The sequence below is a fragment of the Myodes glareolus genome, chromosome 2 (genome assembly GCF_982192425.1).
Source record: "Myodes glareolus chromosome 2, mMyoGla1.1, whole genome shotgun sequence".
NCBI classification, from domain to species: domain Eukaryota; kingdom Metazoa; phylum Chordata; class Mammalia; order Rodentia; family Cricetidae; genus Myodes; species Myodes glareolus.
In genome coordinates this window covers 137,256,009-137,279,738 of record NC_142027.1, presented here as the reverse complement: position 1 = coordinate 137,279,738, position 23,730 = coordinate 137,256,009, and the positions used below count along the sequence as shown (strand labels likewise).

The following is a 23,730-nucleotide window of genomic DNA, read 5'->3' as shown; positions in this document are numbered from 1 at the left end:
CCTGAGAGTGGGGGTGGTGACAGGGCACTACCTGGGACTACAATGAGAGCCCAGATGAGAAAACCCAAGGCCAGTTAACTGCCAGAACCAAAGCAACTACTAACCCACACCCCCCCACTTCTCTCTTTTTTTTTTTTCCTGGCTCCAAGTTAAAGAAATTGGACTGATCAGGAAAGGACCAGGATCCGAGGGTGTCAGGACTTGCAGAGAATCTCAGGGGGCTTCAGAAAGATGGGGGTGCCTCGGCCAACAGTGTGGCTAAGCTTTGACTCTAACTTCACCTTCCCAGGTGTCCCCCCCCCCGACTTCCCCACTCCAGGCTCTCCAGCACCCTCCCTCGGGAATGTTGCCAAGGCGGCACTCCACCTCCGTCATGATCCCCAGCTCCTTCAGCAGGGTAGATCCGATAGTCAGCACCCCGCATCATGAAGTTAGCGGCTTCCCTGAGCCTCGGGCTGTCCCCTAGGTCTCCTCTCCCATCTTAATACCTGCTCGTATTCTGGGCTTTCACTTTAGATCTTTTCACACACACACACACCCCTCCTCAGTCAGACCTCGGGTTTTAGTTGGACAAATTTCCATACTGGACGCGGTTTCACCCCCCTTTCCTGTTGGCTCCCTCTTCGCCCTTTCCCTCTACCCCTAACCCCGCTTCCCTCTCAGCCGAGTCAAGTCCGCGCCTGCTCCCTACCGGCCCAACCTCGCCGCTCAGGCCTTTGCCCTGGCCAGGGGTCCTTTAGCACTATGTCCCCCCCACCCACCCCGTATCCGTCCACCCTTCCCCCGCCCTCGGGTCCCTTCAGCTCGACGTTCCCCCACCCCCACCCCCGCCGCCGCCGCATTCCTTTCAGCTCTGCGTCAGTCCCCTGTCCCCCGTTTCTTTCGTCCCTGCGTTCCCTCCCGGCTTCACGCACATCCCCCACCCCCCAGGTGCGAGTCGCCTTAGCCTGGTGGTTCCCTAGCCCCGCGTCCCCTGCGCTCTGCGTTCCCCCTGCCCCTCTTACCCCCCGCAGCATCGCGTACCCCTCCACTCAGTGTTCCCCCAGCCCCGCGTCCCCTGAGCTCAGCGTTCCCCCAGCCCCCGCGTCCCCAGCGCTCAGCGTTCCCCCTGCCCGCGTCCCCTGCGCTCAGCGTTCCCCCTGCCCCGCGTTCCCCTCAGTTCCCCGTTCCCCCAGGTCCGAGTTCTCCCCCATCCCCTCCTGCCCACCCGACGCCCCCGCAGCCTTGCGTTCCCCGGCGTGCTCCCGGCCCCGCCCCCGCCGGCCGCCATGTGACGGGAAGCAGCTGATGGCCTCTGCGGGCAGCGGCGACGGCGGCGGCGGGGAGGGGGCGGGTGGCGCGGGCGCGGAATGAAGGCCCGCGGCCCTGGGGGCTGAGGCTCCCGCCGCCGCCTGGCGCGGCCCCCGCGCGTCCTCATGGAGGCCGGAGGTGAGTACCGCGGCGGCGGGAGCGGAGGCAGGGCGGGGACCGAGGCGAGAGCTCAGCTTTGTTTCACTTTCGCTGTCAGCGGCGGCCGCCGTCCCCGCTCGGCCGCAGGGACCGGAGAGGGCGGCCGACCGGCTGGCCGGGTTCCCGAGCTCACGCCGAGGATGCTGGGCCCGGGTCGCCTGCGCCGTGGTCTCTCCGTCTGCCACGGCTCGGGAAGTAGCAGCGGCCGATGGGTGGGTGCCTGGGAACGGGGTGGGGCCCCGGACGCTGCCCCGCGGTGACACGTAGGACCCGACACCCTAGTGGGTGAGGTTCAGTCCTGGCTCTGCCTTGGTCCACAGCTGTCACCACGAAAGCTGGAAAAGAGAGAGCTTGGGATGAATTCCTGACCGCCTGGAGAGCACCGAGTGGCTTAGGAACTCTAGACCTGCAGTCCCCAGGGCTTCTCCCTAAAGTGACATGCATTTGTGGGGAGGTCTGTTACCAGACCCCAGGGTCCCCAAATACCCGAGTTTAAAGGCAGCTTCTGTAGGGCAAGGAGTCAAGGCCTAGGGCTCAGACTTGCCCCAGTGAAATTCAAGCTTCACCTAGGTCTGCAGGACTCGGATGCGCCCGAGGGCTTGCAGTGCTGGGTGGGTTGCTTGATAGGCGGGTATTCCCTGGGGTGGTGTCCCCTTTGCTTTTAGGAAATGACATTTCTTTGTTTTCTGTAGCCAGGCTTTCAGGGATAGGTGTCGCCTGCAGCTCTTCTCCAGGTTTCTATCTAGATAAAGCCTTTGAGTTATCTTCCTCACAGAATTCTATTTAAATGGCCTCTACTGTTTTCTTCTTGAATCTTTTTATAGCTTCCGCTCTCCTTTCCATTGATGCCGTATAGTTAAATCTCAAAGCAATCTGTGACTAGACTCCCTCTTCTTAAAAGGAATCTGTTCCAGAGCAGTTTTTCCGAGTGATTGACAGCTGTGTGGTAGGGGTGTGGGCAGAGCTGTTGAGAGCTGCCAAGCTACTGCTAAAATGGCCAGACACTAGGCCCGAGTTTTACACTGTTTTCAAACTGAATAAGTCTATTGTAAAGGGATTACAATAAAAAAAAACAGTGGAATAGTGGTTAGAATTAATCTATTAACTCAACAAATATTTGTGGACTATCTCCTATGTGCCTGGCACCCTCTAGTTCATTGCTAGCCCATAGAACTATAATAGTAATATGTAATTTAAATGTAGTAGCCATCACTGCCATTAAGTTTTTACAGTCTGGTGTGTATTTTATTCTTTTTAAAAACTATTCTTAGCTGAAAGATGGTGGCGCACACTTTTAATCCCAGCACTTGAGAGGCAGAGGCAGGAGGATCTCTGTGAGTTTGAGGCCATCCTGGTCTACAAGAGCCAGTTCCAGGACAGGCTCTAAAGCTACAGAGAAACCCTATCTTGACAAACCAAAAAACAAAACAACAACAATAAAAAGCTAATTCTTAGATTTATTCATCTTATATTTTATGTATATGAGTGTTTTGCCTGCATGTATATCTGTGTACCATGCATGTGCGTGGTGCCTGCAGAGGCCAGAAGAGGAAATCAGATCCCCTGGAATAGGAGTTACAGACAATTGTAAGCCACCATGTGGGTGCTGGAAGTTGAACCCAGGTCCTCTGCTAGAGTAACAAGTGCCCTTAACTGCTGAGCCATCTCTCCAGCTCTATTCTTTTTTTTTTTAAATATTTATTTATTTATTTATTTATTATGTATACAATATTCCGTCTGTGTATATGTCTGCAGGCCTGAAGAGGGCATCAGACCTCATTACAGATGGTTGTGAGCCACCATGTGGTTGCTGGGAATTGAACTCAGGACCTTTGGGAGAGCAGGCAACGCTCTTAACCACTGAGCTGTCTCTCCAGCCCCCTCCAGCTCTATTCTTAACAGCCCTGCCACACTTCATTGGTCAGTAACTCCTTGTCACTAGGGACTAGTGACAGACCGGCAAGGAGGATTGAGGAAAGATCGGTCACAAATGCTACTCAGAAAACCCCAGTGTACAGAAAACTAAATGACTAACATTAAAGAAAAGTGATTTAGTCACCTTGGTGAGTCAGGGATGTCACCGAGAAGGCGGTGTGGACACAGTCCTGCTTGTTATGATGGAGCAGCCTAGTGAAGCAAAGTTCCCACAAAGCTTGCTGCCAACGGGTGCCTGGCCCCACCTCAGCTAAGCCTCCTTATGCCATGCCAAGAAGCTGATGGGAAGTGTCTTTCCATTCTGCCTGACTGTCTATACGTCCCCCGTGTTTGGTTGGAAAACCTGGAAGGGGGTGGAGTAGGGTAATGCTGGTCAAAGGTTGCTGTAGTCACCATACCTAGGATGGTGACTACAGTTAATAACACCGCTATGGTTTTGGAAATTGCTGACAGGCCTTTGAAAGAAATGCTAAGAATGTGAAGGTGTGCATATGTGCCTATGCTCTTAGCTCGACAGACCCCTCCCCCACTACCCGTGTCCCTGAGTGTCAGTATATCTGTCACATGATATCCAGTAAGTATGTATTGCATATCAGTCCGATAACCTCCCCATCTAACCAAAGAGGGTCATGCAGGTATAATCTCAGCTGAAGCTGGATCTTTCCAGTCTGTTTCGTTTGTTTTGAAGCTCTACGCTAATTATGGTTTTGTTTTCCAGTAGCCAAGTTTAGGCTGGGTCCAGACGCTAAGACACAGCTACCGGTTTCTTCTTTTAGATTCCAGATTCCTGACCTGAAATAGCAAGAGATGAAACCCCCAAATCCCAGAAATAGAGTATGAATTCTGGGCAGGGCTAGGGTTTAGGAAGAATTTTGAGTGAATAATGGCACAAGCGCCTTGATAGTCTAAGGGGTCTCATTTCCTCTGTTTAAAGTGGTCTGACTTGTCTGTCTGTCACCGAGTGTCTCTTGGTAGCCTGACTGCGGCATCGGGAACAAGCATATGAAGTTGCTGCTGCGAGCAGACCTCCTAGTGATGAGGACGTAGTGAGGTTGGGGGGTCAGAGTGTAGGTGAGGTGCAGCCATGGAGTGGCACTCTTGTGGAGGGAAAGGTTGGTGCAGAGTCCTGAGGTTGGGACTTACCAGAGAAGCATAGGGCCGGGGGGGGGGGGGGGGACCTGCGACTTGAGGGCAGTGTATTTGGTTTGGTTGATTATAAGGGTAACTGAAACCAGAAGCTAAGAAGCAAGGAGAATGGACAGTTAGGAGCCAGAACAGAACCCAAAGAGCAGTTAGAAGATGGCCTATAAGCCAGACAGGTCCTGTAGAGTCCAATAGTAGCCATAGAGATGGGAAGGAAGATTTGTTGAGGCTTTTGGAGACAATCTTGATTGAACTTAACAGTGAATTTGGTCTGGGCAGAGAGAAGTCAAGGCTGGGCCCTTTTATGTTGTGTGGTGCACCAGCACCAGCATATAGAAGAGTGGATGCTGTGTGCACGGGAGGGCGGGGCAAGTGTGAATAGTATAGGATGGCCGTGGTCTTTCCAGGCTCATCACTGTTCATTTCCTGAAGGAACCAGAGAACCTCAGCAATGCGTTTTTTTTTCTTCAGAAAGCTAAGACACAATGCATTAAAATTCTGTCAGAAGACTGAATTTTCAGCAACATCCTTATTTTATAAAACAAGATGCATCTATGGGTCCAGCGAGATGGCTCAGTGGGATATTAAAAGTACTTGTCACAAAAATAAGCTTAAGCCCTCAAACCCATGGTGGAAGGAGAGAGAACTGGCTCCTGAGAATTGTCTGACCTCCTCCACACGCCCTGTGACATTCCTGTGTGTGCGCCACACATATACAAAGATTCTTAAAGAGATACATTTATGTATTTACTATTGTACACATACCAGAAAATGCTTGTTTTTTTTTAATGTGAATCATTATTGCCTTCTGTTTCACTGATACCACCATGCTAACCATTACATTAGCACTGTGTCACTAAGGAAAGAGACAGCCCCTCTGTCTATCAAAGTTTCTCTTGTAAGGTGTATGCCAGCTGCTTTGAGACCCAGATGTAAAAAAAACATGTAAAAGCAGGTTTTTAAATATATGAAATACTGCTTGTTTAAATTAGTTTCTATGGAGTCTGGAGAGGTTGCACAGTGGTTATGAGCGCTGGCTCATTTGGGCAGTGGTAGCATACACCTTCAGCCCTGACGCTCAGGAGACCCAGGCAGATCTTTGAGTTTTAGGACAGACTGGTACAGAGCGAGTTCCAGGACAGCCAAGGGCTACACAGAGAAACCCTGTCTCAAAAAACAAAACCCAAACTGTTCTGGCGGAAGCCCCACCCCAGCCCCTGGCATCCATATACTCAAAGAGTCTGGAATGTTCTTGTGGAAGCTCCACCCCAGTCCCCCCTTCCCTGTCTCTCTCTCCCCAAACTCTGCCTTATCTCAGAAAGCCCTCCAAACACAACTCCTCCCCCAGAGATGCTCAAGACCACTCCCTTAGGGCATTTAAACTGCACCCCCCCCCCCCCAAAACAGACACGTGGCTTTTTTGGTCTCTTTACCCGTCTCCTCTCTGAGGGGCTGGAAAATCATCAGAGAACCTTTTACCCATTAAACCTGGGCTTTTTTGAATTGGGTTTGATTTGGTCTGATTTGGATTGCTGCGTTGGCAAAGAGGCTTATGGAGTGCAGAAGCTTTTCACAAACAAAACAAAAACAAAAAACACTGGCTGCTCTTTTAGAGAATCCAGGTTTGATTCCCAGCACTTGCATTGTGGCTTACAACTGTCTGTAACTACAGTTCCAGGGCATCCAGCTACCTTTTCTGACCTCTGTAGGCATTGCATACATATAGCACCCACTCACACACAGGTAAAACATTTATACACATAAATGACTTATAAAAATTAAGTTACTGGTTATTTAATAACACCCACAAAAGCGTCAAATCCCAGAACTTTTGAAGTGAAATGAGCACAAAGGTAGTCATGGTGTTGAAACCTCCTCTGGCCTCTGACTTACAAGTCAGCCTCGGAGTTTCTTCACTGGTTCACTCTGTAGAGAATGACAGGAGTGCCCACTTTGAGGAGACGCAACAGCCCCTGGAGAGGGGGTGCAATCATCTCATTGGGGAAATGCTCAGGTGCTGGTATACAAGGGATTGAAATAGGTTTGTCTAAGGGTGCTGCCTGTCAGTAGACCTAGATATGAGTCTTCGAAGCGGAAAATGAACAGGATGTGAATGGAAGGGCTTGTATTCTGCAGGGCAAGCAACAACATAGGAAGTGCCTTGATAGAGGGCTTAGTGCAGGAGTGTGGTGGCAGACCTCCGTGGCAGACCTTGGCATATATCGGCTGTGTTTTCACAGGGTGTTTGGCAGGGTCCCTGGGGGCACAAGAATGTATTAGTAGTAACTTGGAGCAGGTTAAGCTAGGAACTAAGGACACAGGAGAGGTGGGAAGTGGATCCAGTAAGTCTGCCCTAAAGGAGGTGAGGAGGATGCTTGGAAGTGGGAAGTATCCCTTGACCTAAAGACTCCTGGTTCCTTCTGAAGGGGAGCTTAAAGACATTCATTGGCTGGAGTCAGGCACAGTTGCCTCTCACATTCTTCCTGCTTTGGCATTCACAGGAAAATGAGACCTCATTCACCAGGTCCACCACACCAGGTTACTGTGAGTCATGCAGTAGGGAGGGTTGCCACTGAGTCACCACAGTGGAATGCAGCCTGTGGCTACTGTTACTGCCCTAGGTCATTTGAACGACAACTCTCTCCCACCAAGTCTTGGGCAGACAGCAGCTTCCCTAGTCTGGTGGTGAGGCTGAAGTATGACGTCTCCTTCCTCAGAGGAACCGCTGCTGCTGGCTGAACTCAAGCCTGGACGGCCCCATCAGTTTGACTGGAAGTCAAGCTGTGAGACCTGGAGTGTGGCCTTCTCCCCAGATGGTTCCTGGTTCGCCTGGTCTCAAGGACACTGCGTGGTCAAGCTGGTCCCCTGGCCATTAGAAGAGCAGTTGTAAGTCCTCTTTGTACCCTGGGGAATGCGGGAGGTCTATGACAGTCATTGGGTGTTTTCCCAAGTTGGTTCCTGCTCTTTGGGGTCTTTTCCAAAAATAGGTGAGCAAAGAAAGGCTGAACAGTTGAGGACTTGATCACGGAGCCCAGAGCCCCACATCCTGTTCGCACAGAAGCGAGGTCTCTAGGTGTGCTGGCCTTATACTCACTTTTTTTGGCAGTTTTACTGAGGTAGGGGTGACACCCATACAGTTTGTACATCTGAAGTGCACAGTGTGGCGGCTTCAGCATTTGCACTGAGATGTGTGCCTATCACCACAGTCAATTGTAGAGCATTGTCATTTCCTCAGGAGGACACCTCTTCCCTTTCTCTTTGGCTCTGGCTGGGCGACCACTGTGTCTTCCGCCCCCACTGTGGATTCACCTGTCGTGAATGCTTCTTCCTGGGATGTTTCTGTATGTGTGTGTCTGAACATAGCTCCCGCATAGTGCCTCATGGTTCATGCTGGGTGCCGCTGTTCATGGTGGATGTTAGGTTTTGTCTTCACTCTTGGATTGTTGTAAACAGCTGTGCTCTAAATGTTTCTGGACACATTTGTATGGCTGTGTACGTCCAGGGTTGGGCTGAGAGAGTGGCCGGCTGTTTTTCAAAGAGGTGGTAGAGGCTTCCATTTCCCCGAGTTGTCTTCGGGTTTGAAATTCTCTACATCCTTGGTACACTCAACACTTGTCCTCGTTTTGTCCCAGCCTGGCACTCCTGGTGTGAGGTGGGATCTGGTTTGCATTTCCTTCCTGGCTGCTGTTGTTGAGCGCTTTTTTCTCTGCTAATGAATCTCTTGAGTCCTTCCTTCTCAGGAATGCCTCCTCAGATCTTTGGCCATTTTCTTGCTGGGTCTTTGTTTCTTTTTTGTTTGTTCCTTTGTTTTCTTTTTTTTTTCTTTCTTCTTTTCTGTTTTTCTTTCTTTCTTTCTTTTTTTTTTTGCTGTTGTTGTTTCAGGACATGGTTTCTCTGTGTATCTTTGGAGTCTGTCTTGGAACTCTCTTTGTTAGACCAGATTTTCCTTGAGCTCACAGAGATCCGCTTGCCTCTGCCTCCTGAGTACTAGGATTAAAGGCGTATGCCAGCACCTAGTTTATGGCTTCGTATGCAAAAGTTTCTCTTGGGATAAACGGGTTCCAGAGTCTAAGAGCCGTGAGTTCCTAGTTGATGTAATTCCCATCTGTCCTGGGGTAACTGCATCTCCCCATTTATTTATTCACCTAGCATGTATGCATATGTTGCAGATCTGCACTGGGCATTGACTAAGGATAGCAGAGTTTGTTTTGGGGGCTCTCGGTGTCTCCTAAGTAATGGGCTAGATTTCAGCTTGAGTATCTCTGTGAGAAGCGCACTGCCTCAGTAATGCCACCAGGAGTCCTGGTTGTCCTGCACTGCTGGGGGGAAGGTGTGGCTTACACAGACCCCACTTCCTGGAACCCAATTCTCAAGAATCCTTGGAATGTCCAGAGTGGGGCCTCTGAAGTGACTGGAGGTAGGCTGCCTCCAGTGTGGCTTCAGAAAGGGGACTGGTGGCCCTGAGTGATTTCCAGTTCCTGCCTTCTGTCTAGGTAGGGAAGGTCAAGGTCATTCACTGCTCTGAAGAAAGTGTTACACCTCTAAGGAAGCCGCAAGAGAGACTCTGTTTCTCCCTCTGCCTAGGGTCAGCTGCTGTCTGAAAGTCTTTGTTGTTTTGCTTTTGTTTGTTTTCCTCCAGGGTTCTCTTTCTCAAGTGTATACATTGTTGTAGATAGAGACCCCTCCTGCTTCCTTGTCATTTACCAAAGCAAGAAAAGTATTTACTAGTGTGCTAAGTGACAGAGTACTTGTTTGGGGGAAATCACAGATTTTGAGGAATGATAATCTGGTGCAGTACAAGCAGATGGCTTCCTTTTAAAACAGCAGGCAGGGCAGTGGACTGTCATCCCAAGTGCTTGTGAAGCCGAGGCAGGAAAGCAACCCCAGCAGCTTAGCAAGACTCAAAAGTAGGGTGCAGCTCAGCAGTGGGGCTTCTTTCTGAATGTGTGAGGCTCTGGGTTCCATCCCTTCTGGAAACAATACAGACAGCAAAACAAACCACACAGATGGTGATGCATTACATACGCAGTCGTGTGCAGTGGGCATGTGTAGAAGAACAGTGGTATGACATGACACATGTGACTTAGTTAGAAGTGAACACAGCCATTTGTATGCTGTGTTTACTGTGGTTAAAGTGTGCTTGAACTGTGAGTCGTTTGGTCCTTGCTGGACCTTGGACCAGGCCTTTGGTGCAAGTGTCCTTACACAGAGCTATGTCCCCAGTCGGAGAAACATTATTTGTTTCATTTCTGGATCTTCATTATTTCTTATGTTTTATAAGTTAAAGTAATTGTTACTGGCAGTATTTACATTCTTGTTAGGGTTTATTTGACCTTTGTCTACTTATTTATTCATTTTCTGACAGAGCTAGAGTAGGACCTTGCCTGTGTGAGAAAAATGCTCTGTAATTGAGCTACATGCCCAGCCCAGAACAGGCTCTGTGTAGCCCTGGCCATCCTGGAACTTGCTATACAAACCAGGCAGGCCATGAACTCCCAGAGATCCCAAAGGCATAAGCTGTTACTCATTTTTTTTTCCTTAAATCCTGTTAGCTGGGCATAGTGAAGCACTCTTTTCTTTTTTAGATTTATTTATTATGTATGCAGTGTTCTGCCTGCATGTGTGCTTGCATGCCAGACACGGGCACCAGATCTCATTACAGATGGTTGTGAGCCACCATGTGGATGATGGGAATTGAACTTGGGACCTTTGGAAGAGCAGCCAGTGCTCTTAACCGCTGAGCCGTCTCTCCAGCCAGTGAAATACTCCTTTAGTCCCAGCACTGGGTAGGCAGAGGCAGGTAATCTACACAGTGACTTCCAGGACAGCCAGAGCTATAAAATAGAGAGGTCCTGTCTTAAAAATTTTCTATTAGGAAATGCTTTTATTATTGAAAGACTACGTGGTCAGTCATTAATCATAGGCACCACTCTCAAGAATAAAGATCTTAGAAATTGTTTAAACAGTTAGGTGTGTGCATGTGTGCTTGTTCGTCTACACACATGTGGAAGCCAAGGGACAGTCTGTAGGCGTCAGTTCTCTCCTTCTGCCATGTGGGCCCAGGCATCAAGCACGGACTGTCAGGTTGACAGCAAGTGCCTGCCCTGCTGAGCCATCCCACCTGCCCAGATCTCAGAAACTTTGATTCAGGAAGCCAGGTTCTGCTAGAGTCCATTCAGTTAGCCCCTCTTCTCAGTGTGTGCTCTGCCGCCCCTCCCCTTCCAGAGTGTCTGTCTCTCTTCTGGGGGTCGCCCAGAGCAGTTTTTGAGCACAGGGTTAGGATACTGTGGTGTGGACTTGAATTCCAGCTCTACTCCCCTCTTGTGACCCAGTGAAATTCATTCCTCTGAAGTCTCACTGTGGGCCGCTCCTCCTTGCTTTGCTCAGTGAAGAAAGAGCCTGTGTGTGATAGTGAGACTGTACTGCTTCTGATGCTGTGACTGTTTTAGTTTATGTAGGCTGCTTTAGGGTCCCCGAGGAGAAACTGCAAAGTTCTCAAGAGCATAATCAGCAAACCCTATTGTTGAGCCATACATGACTTTCCCTTTCTAGAAAAGCCCAACATATTAAATGAAATGAAACAACGCATAGTTTTTTATTCCTTTGAGTGAAGGGGCACAGAGTTGCCCTTCATTCAGATAGAGAAATAAGAGTTGTGCTTTTGAAAAACTGGAGGTTCTAAGCTGTTTCATTCCTCCTGTGCCTTGTTCATTTTCCTCTTTAGAGACAGGGTCTCCCTGTGTGGTCCACACTGGTCTTAAACTACTGATCCTCCTTCATGAACTTCCTAAATGTTAGGATTAGAGGTGTGCAGGACCACCCACCTAGCACTGTGGCTTTTCTTTTCTCTCGTCTTTGTTCTTCAGACAGGGTTCTCTATGTAGCCCTGGCTATCCTGTAGACTAGGCTGGCCTTGAATTCAGAGATCTGTCTGCTTCTGCCTCCTACGTGCTGAGATTAAAGGTGTGCACCACTATGCATGGCTTTTGTGGTCTGTTTCTACCCCAAGATGACAACCTGGTCCCTGTGTCAGGCTCAGGCAGGAGTGAAAAGTATAGACAGTGCAGCGAGCAGGAGCGTGTGCATTGACAGGACCAGTAGAGACCCTACTGAGATGACATTTGGCCATTTGGATCAGAGGTAACAGGCAGTTTGATTTTGATGTCTGCATCCCAGGATGATAAGATGCTTCACATCTGGAAGATAAAAAACATGGTGGGGAGGTGCCTGAATCATTTAACAACACCAGAATCCTATATTGCCTTTTCCTTCATCTTCCCAGGGCTGTTTTTAATCTAGAACAGCAGCATTCTTTCTCCAGATAATGACTGATTGGGCTCTGTGGGTCAGGTCTATCCTGCTGGCTCCTTCAGTATTGTGCTCTACACAGAAATGAGGGAGCCAGGGTTCCAACAAAACCTCTATTGTTTTGGTTTTTTTTAATTGATTTTATTGAGCTCTTCATTTTTCTCTGCTCCCCTCCCTGCCTCTCCCCTCCCTTTCAGCCCTCTCCCAAGGTTCCCATGCTCCCAATTTACTCAGGAGATCTTGTCTTTTTCTACGTTCTTACTTCCCCTGTAGATTAGATCCATGTAAGTCTCTTTTAGTGCCCTCATTGTTGTCTAGGTTCTCTGGGATTGTGATTTGTAGGCTGGTTTTCTTTGCTTTATGTTTAAAAACCACTTATGAGGGCTGGAGAGATGACTCAGTGGTTAAGAGCTTTGCCTGCTCTTCCAAAGGTCCTAGGTTCAATTCCCAGCAACCACGTGTTCACAACCATCTGTAATGAGATTTAGTGCCCTCTTCTGGCCTGCAGGAATACATACAGGCAGAACACTGAATACATAATAAATAAATAAAATAAATCTTTTTTAAAAAAAACCACTTATGAGTGAGTACATTTGATAATTGTCTTTCTGGGTATGGGTTATCTCACTCAATATGATGTTTTCTAGCTCCATCCATTTGCCTGCAAATTTGACGATGACATTATTTTTTCCTGCTGTGTAGTACTCCATTGTGTAAATTTACCCCATTTACCTTATCCATTCTTCAGTCGAGGGGCATTAAGGTTGTTTCCAGGTTCTGGCTATGACAAACAAAGCTGCTATGAACATAGTTGAGCACATGTCCTTGTAGCACAATTGAGCATCCTTTGGATATATACCCAAAAGTGATATTGCTGGGTCTTGAGGAAGGTTGTTTCCTAATTTTCTGAGAAATCATCATACTGAAATTCAAAGCAGCTGTACCAGCTTGCACTCCCACCAGCAATGCAGAAGTGTTCCCTTTACCCCACAACCTCTCCAGCATAAGTTGTCATCAGTGTTTTTGATCTTGGCCATTCAAGATGGAAGTTCAGAGTCGTTTTGATTTGCATTTCTCTGATGGCTAAGGATCAAAATCTCTATTTTTAAACCCTGTCATTTGACTGGGAATGAACTGGCATATCTCTAGCCTCACCTCTCAGGAGGCAGAGACAGGCATATCTCTGAGTTCCAGGCCAGCCAGGGCTATATAGTAATTAAGACCGTGTCTCAAAAAGCAAACAAATCCTGTCATTTTCTACAGTATCGGTAAACCTAGAAGACATCATAAAAAGTAAAATAAGCCACGGGCCTTCATCTGTGGAATCTAAAAAAAGAATGGCCTGCTAGAGGGCAGGAGTACAGTGCTGGCTACCAAGGGTGAGAGTGGTGTGTGGCTCGATGTTGGCAAGTCTGCAGAGCCCCGGGGTGAGAGGGAATGTGTGAGAGGCTCACCCTTTGTCTCTGTACATTACATATGCACACCACCATGTTGTACATTGTAATATATATGGTTTTGTCAACATACTGTGGCTTTTTAAGACAAATGACAAAAGAATTGTTGAGCAAAAGCATACAGTGCTTCCCTGGGTATATTATGCTGCCCTCCGATTTAGGCTGGAGAGCCTCCATTTCTGCCAAATGAGCTGGATACATTTTTTTTTTTAACATATTGCACTACACAATTGACAGAAATGTGGTTTAATGGACCTTTTCAGAGCACATGAGAATATAGCAATTCAGTCACATGTGTTGTTAGGTATAGAATTCCTTATGAAATAAATCTGAGCTTGCCTTGGGATTTGGGGTCCTCATCTGGTTTCCCCAGTTGAGTGTACAAAAACTGTCAACATCGCTCAGAAGAGTGGGTTTTCCTGTCTGCTGGTCACGTACACTGTGTGGAATGGTAAACATAGGCTTTCGGACCAAACCCTAGAGTGTCTGCTTTACCTATGCCATTGTGACAGTACTGGGTCCAGTGTGGACAGGACCTTGTGTCTGGGGCCTGAGCTTCACTTTCCTGGACTTGTTTCCCGGTAGAATGTGAAAGGTCGTGGCTGTGAGAGGTCCCAGGGCAGTGTCATCTGTGCAGTGCTGTGGTTGACTGTTCTACCGATGGGTCACAAACTAGATGTGCTGCCAGGGAAGTAGGTGGAAGAGCCTGTTCGTCACCAGGACTGCAGTGAGGGCAGACATGGGTATGCACCACATGGGCTATAATGGCAAAAGAGGGTTCAGTCCTGGGGATTTCCAAATTGTAGATGGGGCCTTACTGAGCAGGAAAGCAGCAGATGGAGAGTCTCCATGTTCTAATTCTGTCTGTCGTGGTTCTAACCCCTCGCTGTGCATTGCATACCTTTCTCATGGGGAAAAGTGTTTGTTTCTCTCCAGGACCCAAACCCAAGAGAACTTTCTGAGCAGCGTGTGGCTTGCTGGAACCTCTGTGGTCTACTTATTCCACAAGGCAGGACACCCCATTGCAGGGAGTTGCAAGTTGGATGGGCCAAAGCAATGAAGCCTGTGTCCCATGAATTTCAAAAGGACGTAAAACCGTACCAGAATTCATTGAATGCCAGAAGTGGCTTCTAGGAATTGAGTCTTGATGGCATGTTGGTTGATGTGGTTATAATTGTAGATTCATTCAGAAAATGTCTGCTTTGTCCAGCATCCCTAAAGGATTCGAAGCCAAAAGCCGGAGCAGCAAAAATGATCCAAAAGGACGAGGCAGCCTGAAGGAGAAGACACTGGACTGTGGTCAGATTGTGTGGGGGTTGGCCTTCAGCCCATGGCCCTCTCCACCCAGCAGGAAACTCTGGGCACGCCACCATCCCCAGGTGCCAGATGTGTCTTGCCTGATCCTGGCCACGGGTCTCAATGATGGACAGATCAAGATTTGGGAGGTGCAGACAGGTAGGTCTTTCTGGTTAGTAAGGTCTAGGGTGGTGTGCTCATGACATGTGGTCAGAACCATAGGCTCCATCGACCACCAGGCTGAGGAGTGGGCAGTGACTGCCAAGTCTGCTTCGCCTTACACTGACCAAGGGCTTCTGCTCCCTCCAGGGCTCCTGCTTCTGAATCTTTCTGGCCACCAAGATGTTGTGAGAGATCTGAGTTTCACACCCAGTGGAAGTTTGATTTTGGTCTCTGCATCCCGGGATAAGACTCTTCGAATCTGGGACCTGAATAAGCATGGTAGGAGAGGCGCCTAAGGCACTTGGTCCTGTATTGTTTCCCTCATCTCACCAACGCCATTTTATTTAGAGTTGTGTTCCTTCTCCATCTTACCCAACAAGCCTTTCTAAGATGTTCTTTTTGTCACCTGGTATCCCCAAAGTACTGAGCTAAAGATGTCTTAGTACCAAAGGTTCACTGTACATTTTCCTGTAGGGGCATAGGGGCAGGTTCTAGACCCCCAGGACACCATTACCTGGGAGTACTTGTGCCTCTTATATAAACTGCCGTAGACTGCACAGAACCCACACATACGCCCTACTTTAAGCCATCTATAGAGGACTCCTAATCCCTAATGTGGGCAGTGCTCTGAAAACAGTTGTTACACTGTCTTGTTTAGGCAGCGCTGACAAGAAGATTTTACAGATAGTCTTTCTTAAAATTCTAATTTATTATTATCCTCAGGGAACATGACACATGCCACAGCCTGTATCTGGAGGTCAGACTGCAGGAGTGAGTTCTCTCCTTCTGTCCATATGTGGGGAAAGGATGGCAATAAGTCTTCTTCCCTCTGTCACCATTCACGGGTCAACACCAAAGCTGTATGGAACTGTCCCCTGTACACAGCTACCTCAAATAGAATGCCATAAAAACTGATCACCTTCAGAGAGACAAGTACTTTCTAAGCTGACATACTACTTCACAAAGACACCTTTTCTTTCAGGAAGCCCCTCAACTGGCCTCCAGACCAGGGCCCTCCAGCCAGAGGAGGCATTATCTTCCAGGGAATACTGGCAATGTCTGAAGAAGTTAAAAATGGCTGCTAGGGGCTGGAGAGATGGCTCATCTTAACATCTGTTAAGAGCACTGACTGTTCTTCTAGAGGTTCTGAGTTCAATTCCCAGCAACCACATGGTCTCACAACCATCTGTATTGAGATCTGGTGTCCTCATCTGGTACCCAGACAGAACACGGTATACATAGTAAATAAATAAATAAATCTTTTTAAAAAGATGGCCTCTAAAAAGACAGAGCATGAAATGCTGGTTGACAGCCTGGAGTGCACAGGCTAGCTCCTACCAAAAACCTGTTCTGGGTCTCACATCCTTAGGGGCCACAGCACTTGGGGATATCTAATATGCTGTCCTGTAGTAGAGCAGAGACGCACTTTAGAACATTAATATGCAGCTAGTCCACATACCCAGGAACACACATGTGGATTTATTGTAACTCAACATAGGTTGAGTGCCTTTTTTTCTTTTTAAAGGATATCTGGGCAGGCAAGATGGCTCAGTGCTAAATGAACTTGCTGCCAAGTATGAACCCACATGGTAGAAAGAAATGGCAAAGGAAGCAGTCGTAGAAGAGGCCAATGACCCCACATGAGAAGGGTCAGACTGCTTGACTGCTCTGCCTCCCATTATGTGACATTTCTCCTACTTCTCAGAAATGAGAATGGTACCTTTAATTACAGCTCTTGGGAGGCAGAGGCAGGAGGATCTCTGTGACTTTGAGTCCAGCCTGGTCTACAGAGCAAGTTTCAGGATAGCCAGGGCTACACAGAGAAACCATGTCTCAAAAAAAAAAACAACAAATAAGGGCTGGAGAGATGGCTCAGAGGTTAAGAGCATTGCCTGCTCTTCCAAAGGTCCTGAGTTCAATTCCCAGCAACCACATGGTGGTTCACAACCATCTGTAATGAAGTTTGGTGCCCTCTTAGACATACACACAGACATTGTATGCATAATAAATAAATAAAAAAAAAACAAAGAAATGAGAATGGTAATTAGTGCCTTAGTTTGGACTTGCATAGTACACACTATAACAGTGGTTCTCAGCCTGCTTAATGCTTACAACCCTTTAATACAGTTTCTTATGTTGTGACCCCCAACCATAACATTATTTTCTTTTTTTTAAAAGATTATTTATTTATTTATTTACTTATTTATTTATTTATTATGCAGTGTTCTGTCTGTCTGCGTGCTTGCTGGCCAGAAGAGGGCACCAGATCTCATTACAGATGGCTGTGAGCCACCATGTGGTTGCTGGGAATTGAACTCAGGACCTCTGGAAGAGCAGTTAGTGCTCTTAACCTGAGCCATCTCTCCAGCCCCCATAACATTATTTTCATTGCTACTTTGTAACAGTAGTTTTGCTACTGTTGTGGGTCATAATGTAAACATCTGTGTTTTCCTGTATTCAGGAGTTGGGCCACCCCAAAGGGGTTGAGAACCATTGTACTGCTGCTTGGAGCCTTTGTCAGTAAGCATCTGCCTCTCTTTCTGAAGGCCACTGCTGAAGTCTAAGACCAGGATGTGGCATATGGCTGAAGACATGGAGTTCACTCCAGCCCACAGACGGCTATTTCACAAGACAACAGGGGCAGGAAAGCTGTCTAGGCTTGCTTGCTTTCATAAAGCACTAGATCCCCCTCATGACCAATTTAATTTCCCAGAGACCCCATTCCAAATGCCTTCACCTTGGAGATTATGTTTGTAGCCTAGGAATGTTGAGGTCTCCACGGAGGTGTTTGGAGTGTCCTCATCCACACCACCCGCTCACTACTAGAACCCTGGTGGTTCCTGTCTGCCTGGAGCTTGAAAACAAGCGGTCTGAAATGGGCTTCTGCCCCAGCCCAACCCAGTGTGCTCTTCTTTCTGAGACAGGGTTCTCTATGTGCAGGACCAGGCTGACCTTGTTCACGGACGGCTTACACCTCTATACCCAGCTCTCACGTTTTTCGTGCTATGTGTGTAGAGCTTGCTCACCATGTGGCTTAGCCTAGGCTGGCCCTGGACTTCACTGGCGATTGTGTTTCCTCCCTCCCAGTGCTGAGATCGGAGGTTTGAGCACACCTGATGGGAAGGTCTGAGGGGAGGCTCAGTAAATCCCTTGCTAATGGGAAGAATGGACCTGGTGACAGTGACTCCAAGTGGGTGGGACAAAGTGGATTTTGGGGAGTACTTTTTTTTTTAAGTTTATTTTATGTGTGTTTAATGTTTTGCCTGTATGGATGTATGTACACAGTGCGTGTGTCTGCTACTCACAGAGGTCAGGACCTGTCAGATCCCTTGGAGTTGGAGTTAAGGATGGTTGTGAGCTATTATGTGGTGCTGGGAACCAAACCTGGGTCCTCTGCAAGGGCAGCAAGTGCTCTAACCACTGAGCAATCTCTCTAGTCCCAAGTAGGGCTTTCCAAGAAAAGGGACAAGGTATGTTACCAGGTGCCAGGCATTGTCTTACTAACCCAGCTTGCCATACTACATTCAGTTATGACGGCTAATTGCTATAGAAGAAACCATGGTTGAGTTTCACAGCTTAGTCTTTTATAGCCATATGTACACATGAACTTTGTACATTCTTGTGTGTTTCTTGCTTAGCTCTTTACGTCCCCATTGTTCCTACCTTCCCTCTTCTGTCTTCTACACTTCCCTTACAATTGGTAGCACAAGTCAAAAACCCAGAATATCTCTGTCCATACTATGTCTGTACTTGTGAACATAGTCCTGAACACAAACATAGGGTTCTGAGGTCATTTCACAAAAACAGAATCTTATTCCTCATCTTTTCTCCTGTATATTGCAGTTTTCATTAAGCAATACCCCACGTGGGAAAATCTCTTTCTATTCCTTCTGGTCTGATGGGCTAGGTATACTCCCCATTAACTCACCCATTCTCTCGTGAGCTGGCCTCGAGAAAGCACACAGCACGTGACCGATACTGTAAGGGCACAGTGCAGTGGTCCTCAGAACCAGGCTGTCTGACCTCAGAGAGTGTGCCTCTAATGACTGCACCCTGCTGTGAGCGCCCGTCCTGGACAGGTGTGAGCACTCCCAGTGCTGGGTTCATGAAGACTGTCCTCTGTGACATGCAGCTTTGCCCTGCTCACCTGTAAACTAGAGGACACCACAGGGCATGAGCTCCCTTGGCTTTCTGGCTGCTGCAGGCACAGGCTGTAGGTATTGACTTTTTCCTAGTGTTTAAAATGCTAGGTCTTGTCCTGCACTAGAATTGGGTTTGGGCTCTGGCTGAGAACTAGATGGTTGCACTGGGTCTGTCATGTTCTGAGGGCTGATTCTCCCTCTGCTCTTCTCCGGCAGGTAAGCAGATCCAGGTGTTGTCCGGCCACCTGCAGTGGGTTTACTGCTGCTCTGTCTCCCCGGACTGCAGCATGCTATGTTCCGCAGCTGGCGAGAAGTCGGTGAGCGCCCAGTGTGTGAGTGCGCACAACACTCCTGTGTCCGAGTGCAAGTGTGCACGGCATGTGTGAGCCAGTATGTGAGTGTACATACACAGCATGTGTGTGCCTGAGCCCTACACAACTCTCTGGAAGCTGACACCTGAACATGACAATGGGAGAGGATTTGGAAATGGGTACTTCATCTTTGGGAGTGTTTCCTTTTCCAGAATGGCTAAGTACAGTATTTTAAAATTATTTTTTCTCTTTTGAAGTCAGGATTTTAACAGGGGTGTTTTGTTTTGTTTTGTTTTAATTTTAAATTTTTTTTATTTTTTATTTTTTTGTTTTTCGAGACAGGGTTTGGTGCCTGTCGTGTAGACCTGGCTGGCCTCGAACAGAGATCCATGCCTGCCTCTGCTTCCTGAGTGCTGGGATTAAAGGTGTGTGCCACCGCTGCCCAGCCAGGACTTTAGAATCTACAGCCCACATCCAGACCTATTTCCTGTGAGTTGGAATCTCTCCAGTTTGACGCTTTCTGATTAGAATTTGCAGTTCGAACCCTGATAGCAGCAGTCCTGGCCTGTTGTTTAAAGGTATTAAAGCCCAGGGACTGTCTGGAGAGGGGGCTTCTGTTCTGTTTGTACAACTCGGCTGAGGCTGGCCTCAGACTCATTATGTAGCTGAAGAGGACCCTGACCTGATCCTCCAAGCTGCACCATCACGCCCATTTTATGTGGTGCTGGGGATGGAACCCAGGGCTTTGGGAGGAGTTAGGCAAGTTCTCTACTGAGCTACATCTCCAGCCTCGAGAATTACAAAGATAAAAAAGGAAATGTGGAGCCGGGCAGTGGTGGCGCACGGGAGGCAGAGGCAGGTGGATCTCTGTGAGTTTGAGTTCGAGGCCAGTCTGGTCTACAAGAGCTAGTTCCAGGACAGGCTCCAAAGCTACAGAAAAACAGTCTTGAAAAAACAAACAAACAAAAACAAAAAAAAAGAGCCCCTTTTTTGATGGTCTCAGCAAGGTTTAAAGTCATGAGCTAGGTCAGATGCAGTCATGGGCCTGATTCCCAGGGGAGAGTACACGTGTGTGTGTGTGTGTGTGTGTGTCTGATTTTTTGAGACAGGGTCTCTTCTTAGTTTTGTCCCAGAACTCACTCTGTAGATCAGACTGACCTTGAACTAATCCACCTGCCTCTGCCTCCACAAAGTGCTGGGATTAAAGGTGTGTGCCACCATAACCCCGCTTGCTAAGGTTCTTAAACCAGGTAAACGTTAAATGTCTGGGAAGGGTGCTTCTGCTTGGTCTCAAGTGGAACAAGCTACTGCTACTACGTCACGAGGAGGGATAGAAAGCCATGTGAATGTTGAATAGGCAGCCTTCTGTAGTCTAGCCTGGCCTATGCGCTCTTCAAATGTACTGCACATTGTAAGTGCTTCCCTAAACCTGCACGGTGGGTCCTAGGAAGGCCGTAGAAAAAGAAAAAATTATACTTTCCCTGGTTGAGGGGCAGGATGGGGATTTCTGTGGTTGTAATTGCTCTGGTGTCTGAGCACCTCTGCTTCTGCCTCTGCCCCTCATCACACCATTTCTGTTGTTGCAGGTCTTCCTGTGGAGCATGCGGTCCTACACGCTGATCCGGAAGCTGGAAGGCCACCAGAGCAGTGTCGTCTCCTGTGACTTCTCTCCTGACTCTGCCTTGCTCGTCACAGCTTCTTATGACACCAGTGTGATTATGTGGGACCCCTACACTGGCGAGAGGCTGAGGTCTCTTCAGTAAGGACCTTGTGGGGTTACACATACTCCCTTGGAGTCTGGGGCAGGGAGGAACAGCTTGGGTGGAAGAACGCAGCTGGCTCAGTGCTTCGGTTCAGAATGTGAAACCACAGTGACTCTTCCCACCTGTTAACTGTAGTACCAGGTTCAGAGTGACTCTCATCAGAACTGTCACCTCCAGTTTAAATTTCTGTCCTCACAAGCTTGCTCTACTTTTTCCTTACTTTCTGTTGTTTCCAAAGCAAATGATAGTAATCCTATAATTACCACAGACCAGCCGAGAAAAGACTGCATTTTCACTGTGGCATTAAAGTGGGGGCTGACCTAGTTAGCCTAAGAAAATTAGCACAAGTGTTGGTAACCCCTCTGACACCTTCAAACCCTTGGAGCTTTCAATGGGCCTTGTATTCCAGTCTGCAGATGGTATGGCTTTACAGGAGCACAGGCCAGAGCACTTGGTGTGTGACCTGCAGGTGAGGATGCTGGGGGAGGGTAACCATCGGTCCAGACCTGGTGTTGTTTCTTTGTAGTCACACCCAGCTCGAACCTGTCATGGATGACAGTGATGTCCACATGAGCTCCCTGCGGTCTGTGTGCTTCTCTCCTGAAGGCTTGTACCTCGCTACAGTGGCAGATGACAGGTAAGGAGGGATGCAGGAGGCCGCCTTAGAGCTGATACTTGCGAGTAATGGCAGGCATTCCTCGCTGGCCTCCAACTCAGCATACATGCAACCTCTCTCCCATCCAGGCTCCTCAGGATCTGGGCTCTGGAACTGAAGGCTCCAGTTGCCTTTGCTCCCATGACCAATGGTCTCTGCTGCACATTCTTCCCACACGGTGGAGTTATCGCCACAGGGTATGTATCTGTGTTGAACAGATGAGCAGCAGTATCTCTTGCCTATACTGTGATACTTTTTAAGAGAAGAAAGTGTCGAGGATAGTCTTGCCTAAGAAAAATCTAAGGTTACATAAAATATTTTCTTCTGCCACTGTGTCATTTATAGATGTTAGTAATTAACCTAAATGCAGCAAAAGACATGTATATGGTTCATATTACCCTGAATGGCCAATTCCACAAGGAGGCCTAAGATAAGGTGATGTGGAATTTATATGGGCGATCACAGCTGAGGCCACAGATGATGTCTGTAATTGATAGTGGCATTGTCTGCTGTTATGTGTGAGCCCAGGGCCTTCTCAATGCTAGGCAAGTACTCTGCTATATCCCCAGCCCTTTTCTTTCTGAGTTAGTATGTAGAGGGGCTGTGATGACAGACAGCTCTGGTCACCAAAGACACTTGCTTCTGGACAGTGTCACTGTATTGCCCAGGCCAGCCTTGAATACCTGGGCTCAGGCTCTCATCCTGCTTTAATCTTATAGAACAGTTGGGACCACAGGCATGGACCATATCCTGGGCTCTAGTAATTCTATCAAACAGTCATTATTTAGAATTTATAGCCCATCCCAGTCAAGAGTGCACTTCAGTTTCTGGAGCCCCTATTTCTCTAGGGCCTGCTAAGAATTGGTTTCTGTTTCAGGACAAGAGATGGCCATGTCCAGTTCTGGACAGCTCCCCGCGTTCTGTCCTCACTGAAGCATCTATGTAGGAAAGCCCTTCGAAGTTTCCTCACAACATACCAAGTCCTAGCACTGCCAATTCCTAAGAAGATGAAAGAGTTCCTCACATACAGGACTTTGTAGTAGCACCAGCCACCCCGACTCCTGTAGCAGAAACAATGCAAGGGACTGGCTCGGATGGAGCCAGCAGATGACACTGGACCCGCTGTGGACCTTTCTCCCCATTGGCATGTGCAAGTAGGTCTGAGGGACCCCACTTCCGTGGTGCCAGCCTTACCTCGTCTTCGTCCATTGTGAGCGGCCTTCGTCAGTCTAGTTGTCTCGAAGCCATGTGCAGTTGTGGATGTTGTTTGGATATAAAAGCAAGCAGTCTCCAGAGCCTGTCTGGTGATGGCCAAGTCCACACTCCCTTCACTGGGAAGTGCCGCCATGTAGCATAGCATAGCATAGCATAGCATAGCATAGCACCTGCTGCCTGTGTGCAGCCAGTGGCTGCATGGGCTGAAGTTCCTATGCTCTGGTCAAAGGAATGCTCGAGTTTGGCACGTGCTTCTGATGAGGACATTCCTATGAAGCCGTTTGGTTTGTTACTCAGCTGCAGGTGGACTGGGCTGTGCCCCTCACCAATACACTAGTACTGGCTTCTATTTTTCTTTAAACAGTGGTGTGCATGTGTAGGAAATGACAAACAAGTACATCAGATCATGTGAGGTGTTCCTCAACTGCATGACGGTCAGATGGCCATTTATCAGCATCATATTTATTTGTATTTTCTCAGCAGATATTAAGGTACAACTATGTTTTCTCAGTGGTCTTTAAAAGCCAAGAGTTCTTATGTGGCCCAGTTGTGAAGCCATGTCTAGTTGTGTGGAGTCAGTGTTGTCACTGGCTCATGCTGTCACGTGTGTGCGTTTGTCTCTGCTGCTTGACCTCATGGGATTCACCCTCCAGTTCAACTGCCCTAACACAGCCCCTTCCAAGCACTGCTCTTCACCAGCGGCAGAGCTACCTATTCGGGATGCCTCACTCACACAAGATCTGCCTTGGGAAAGTTAATATATTTTAAATTATTTTAAAAGAAACGCAACACCTTATTCTTGGACTTTTCTTAATTGATGCTTTATAGAGGCAGTGTTAACATTGTACAATGTGTGTATAGAGGAGACTCCTCTATTATCTGAAGAAAAACATTGCA

The 23,730-nt window shown here is 48.1% G+C and overlaps 1 protein-coding gene across 3 annotated transcripts; it reads left to right on the top strand.

Annotated features, from left to right (window-relative positions):
• Positions 1-1,279: 1,279 nt before the first annotated feature.
• On the top strand, positions 1,280-23,629 carry Wsb2 (WD repeat and SOCS box containing 2). Of its 3 annotated transcripts, none has more exons than XM_087903770.1 (9): positions 1,280-1,428; positions 7,245-7,413; positions 14,500-14,744; positions 14,895-15,026; positions 19,106-19,206; positions 20,787-20,959; positions 21,490-21,600; positions 21,708-21,815; positions 22,496-23,629. In XM_087903770.1, exons 1-9 carry the CDS (start codon positions 1,416-1,418, stop codon positions 22,656-22,658), a joined length of 1,215 nt encoding a protein of 404 aa, XP_087759896.1. In that variant the 5' UTR covers positions 1,280-1,415; the 3' UTR covers positions 22,659-23,629. The 3 variants fall into 3 exon arrangements, with proteins under 3 accessions (XP_087759896.1, XP_087759895.1, XP_087759897.1); XM_087903769.1 differs by having other exon boundaries at positions 1,313-1,428; positions 7,149-7,413; XM_087903771.1 differs by lacking the exon at positions 1,280-1,428 and adding an exon at positions 1,643-1,661.
• Positions 23,630-23,730: the final 101 nt, after the last annotated feature.

Coding starts and splice junctions, on each gene's coding strand:
- Wsb2 (XM_087903769.1), top strand. CDS start 7,226: ATGACGTCTCCTTCCTCAGAGGAACCGCTGCTGCTGGCTGAACTCAAG. Junction 7,414..14,499: donor TGGCCATTAGAAGAGCAGTT/GTAAGTCCTCTT, acceptor TGCTTTGTCCAG/CATCCCTAAAGGATTCGAAG. Junction 21,601..21,707: donor GCTACAGTGGCAGATGACAG/GTAAGGAGGGAT, acceptor TCTCCCATCCAG/GCTCCTCAGGATCTGGGCTC.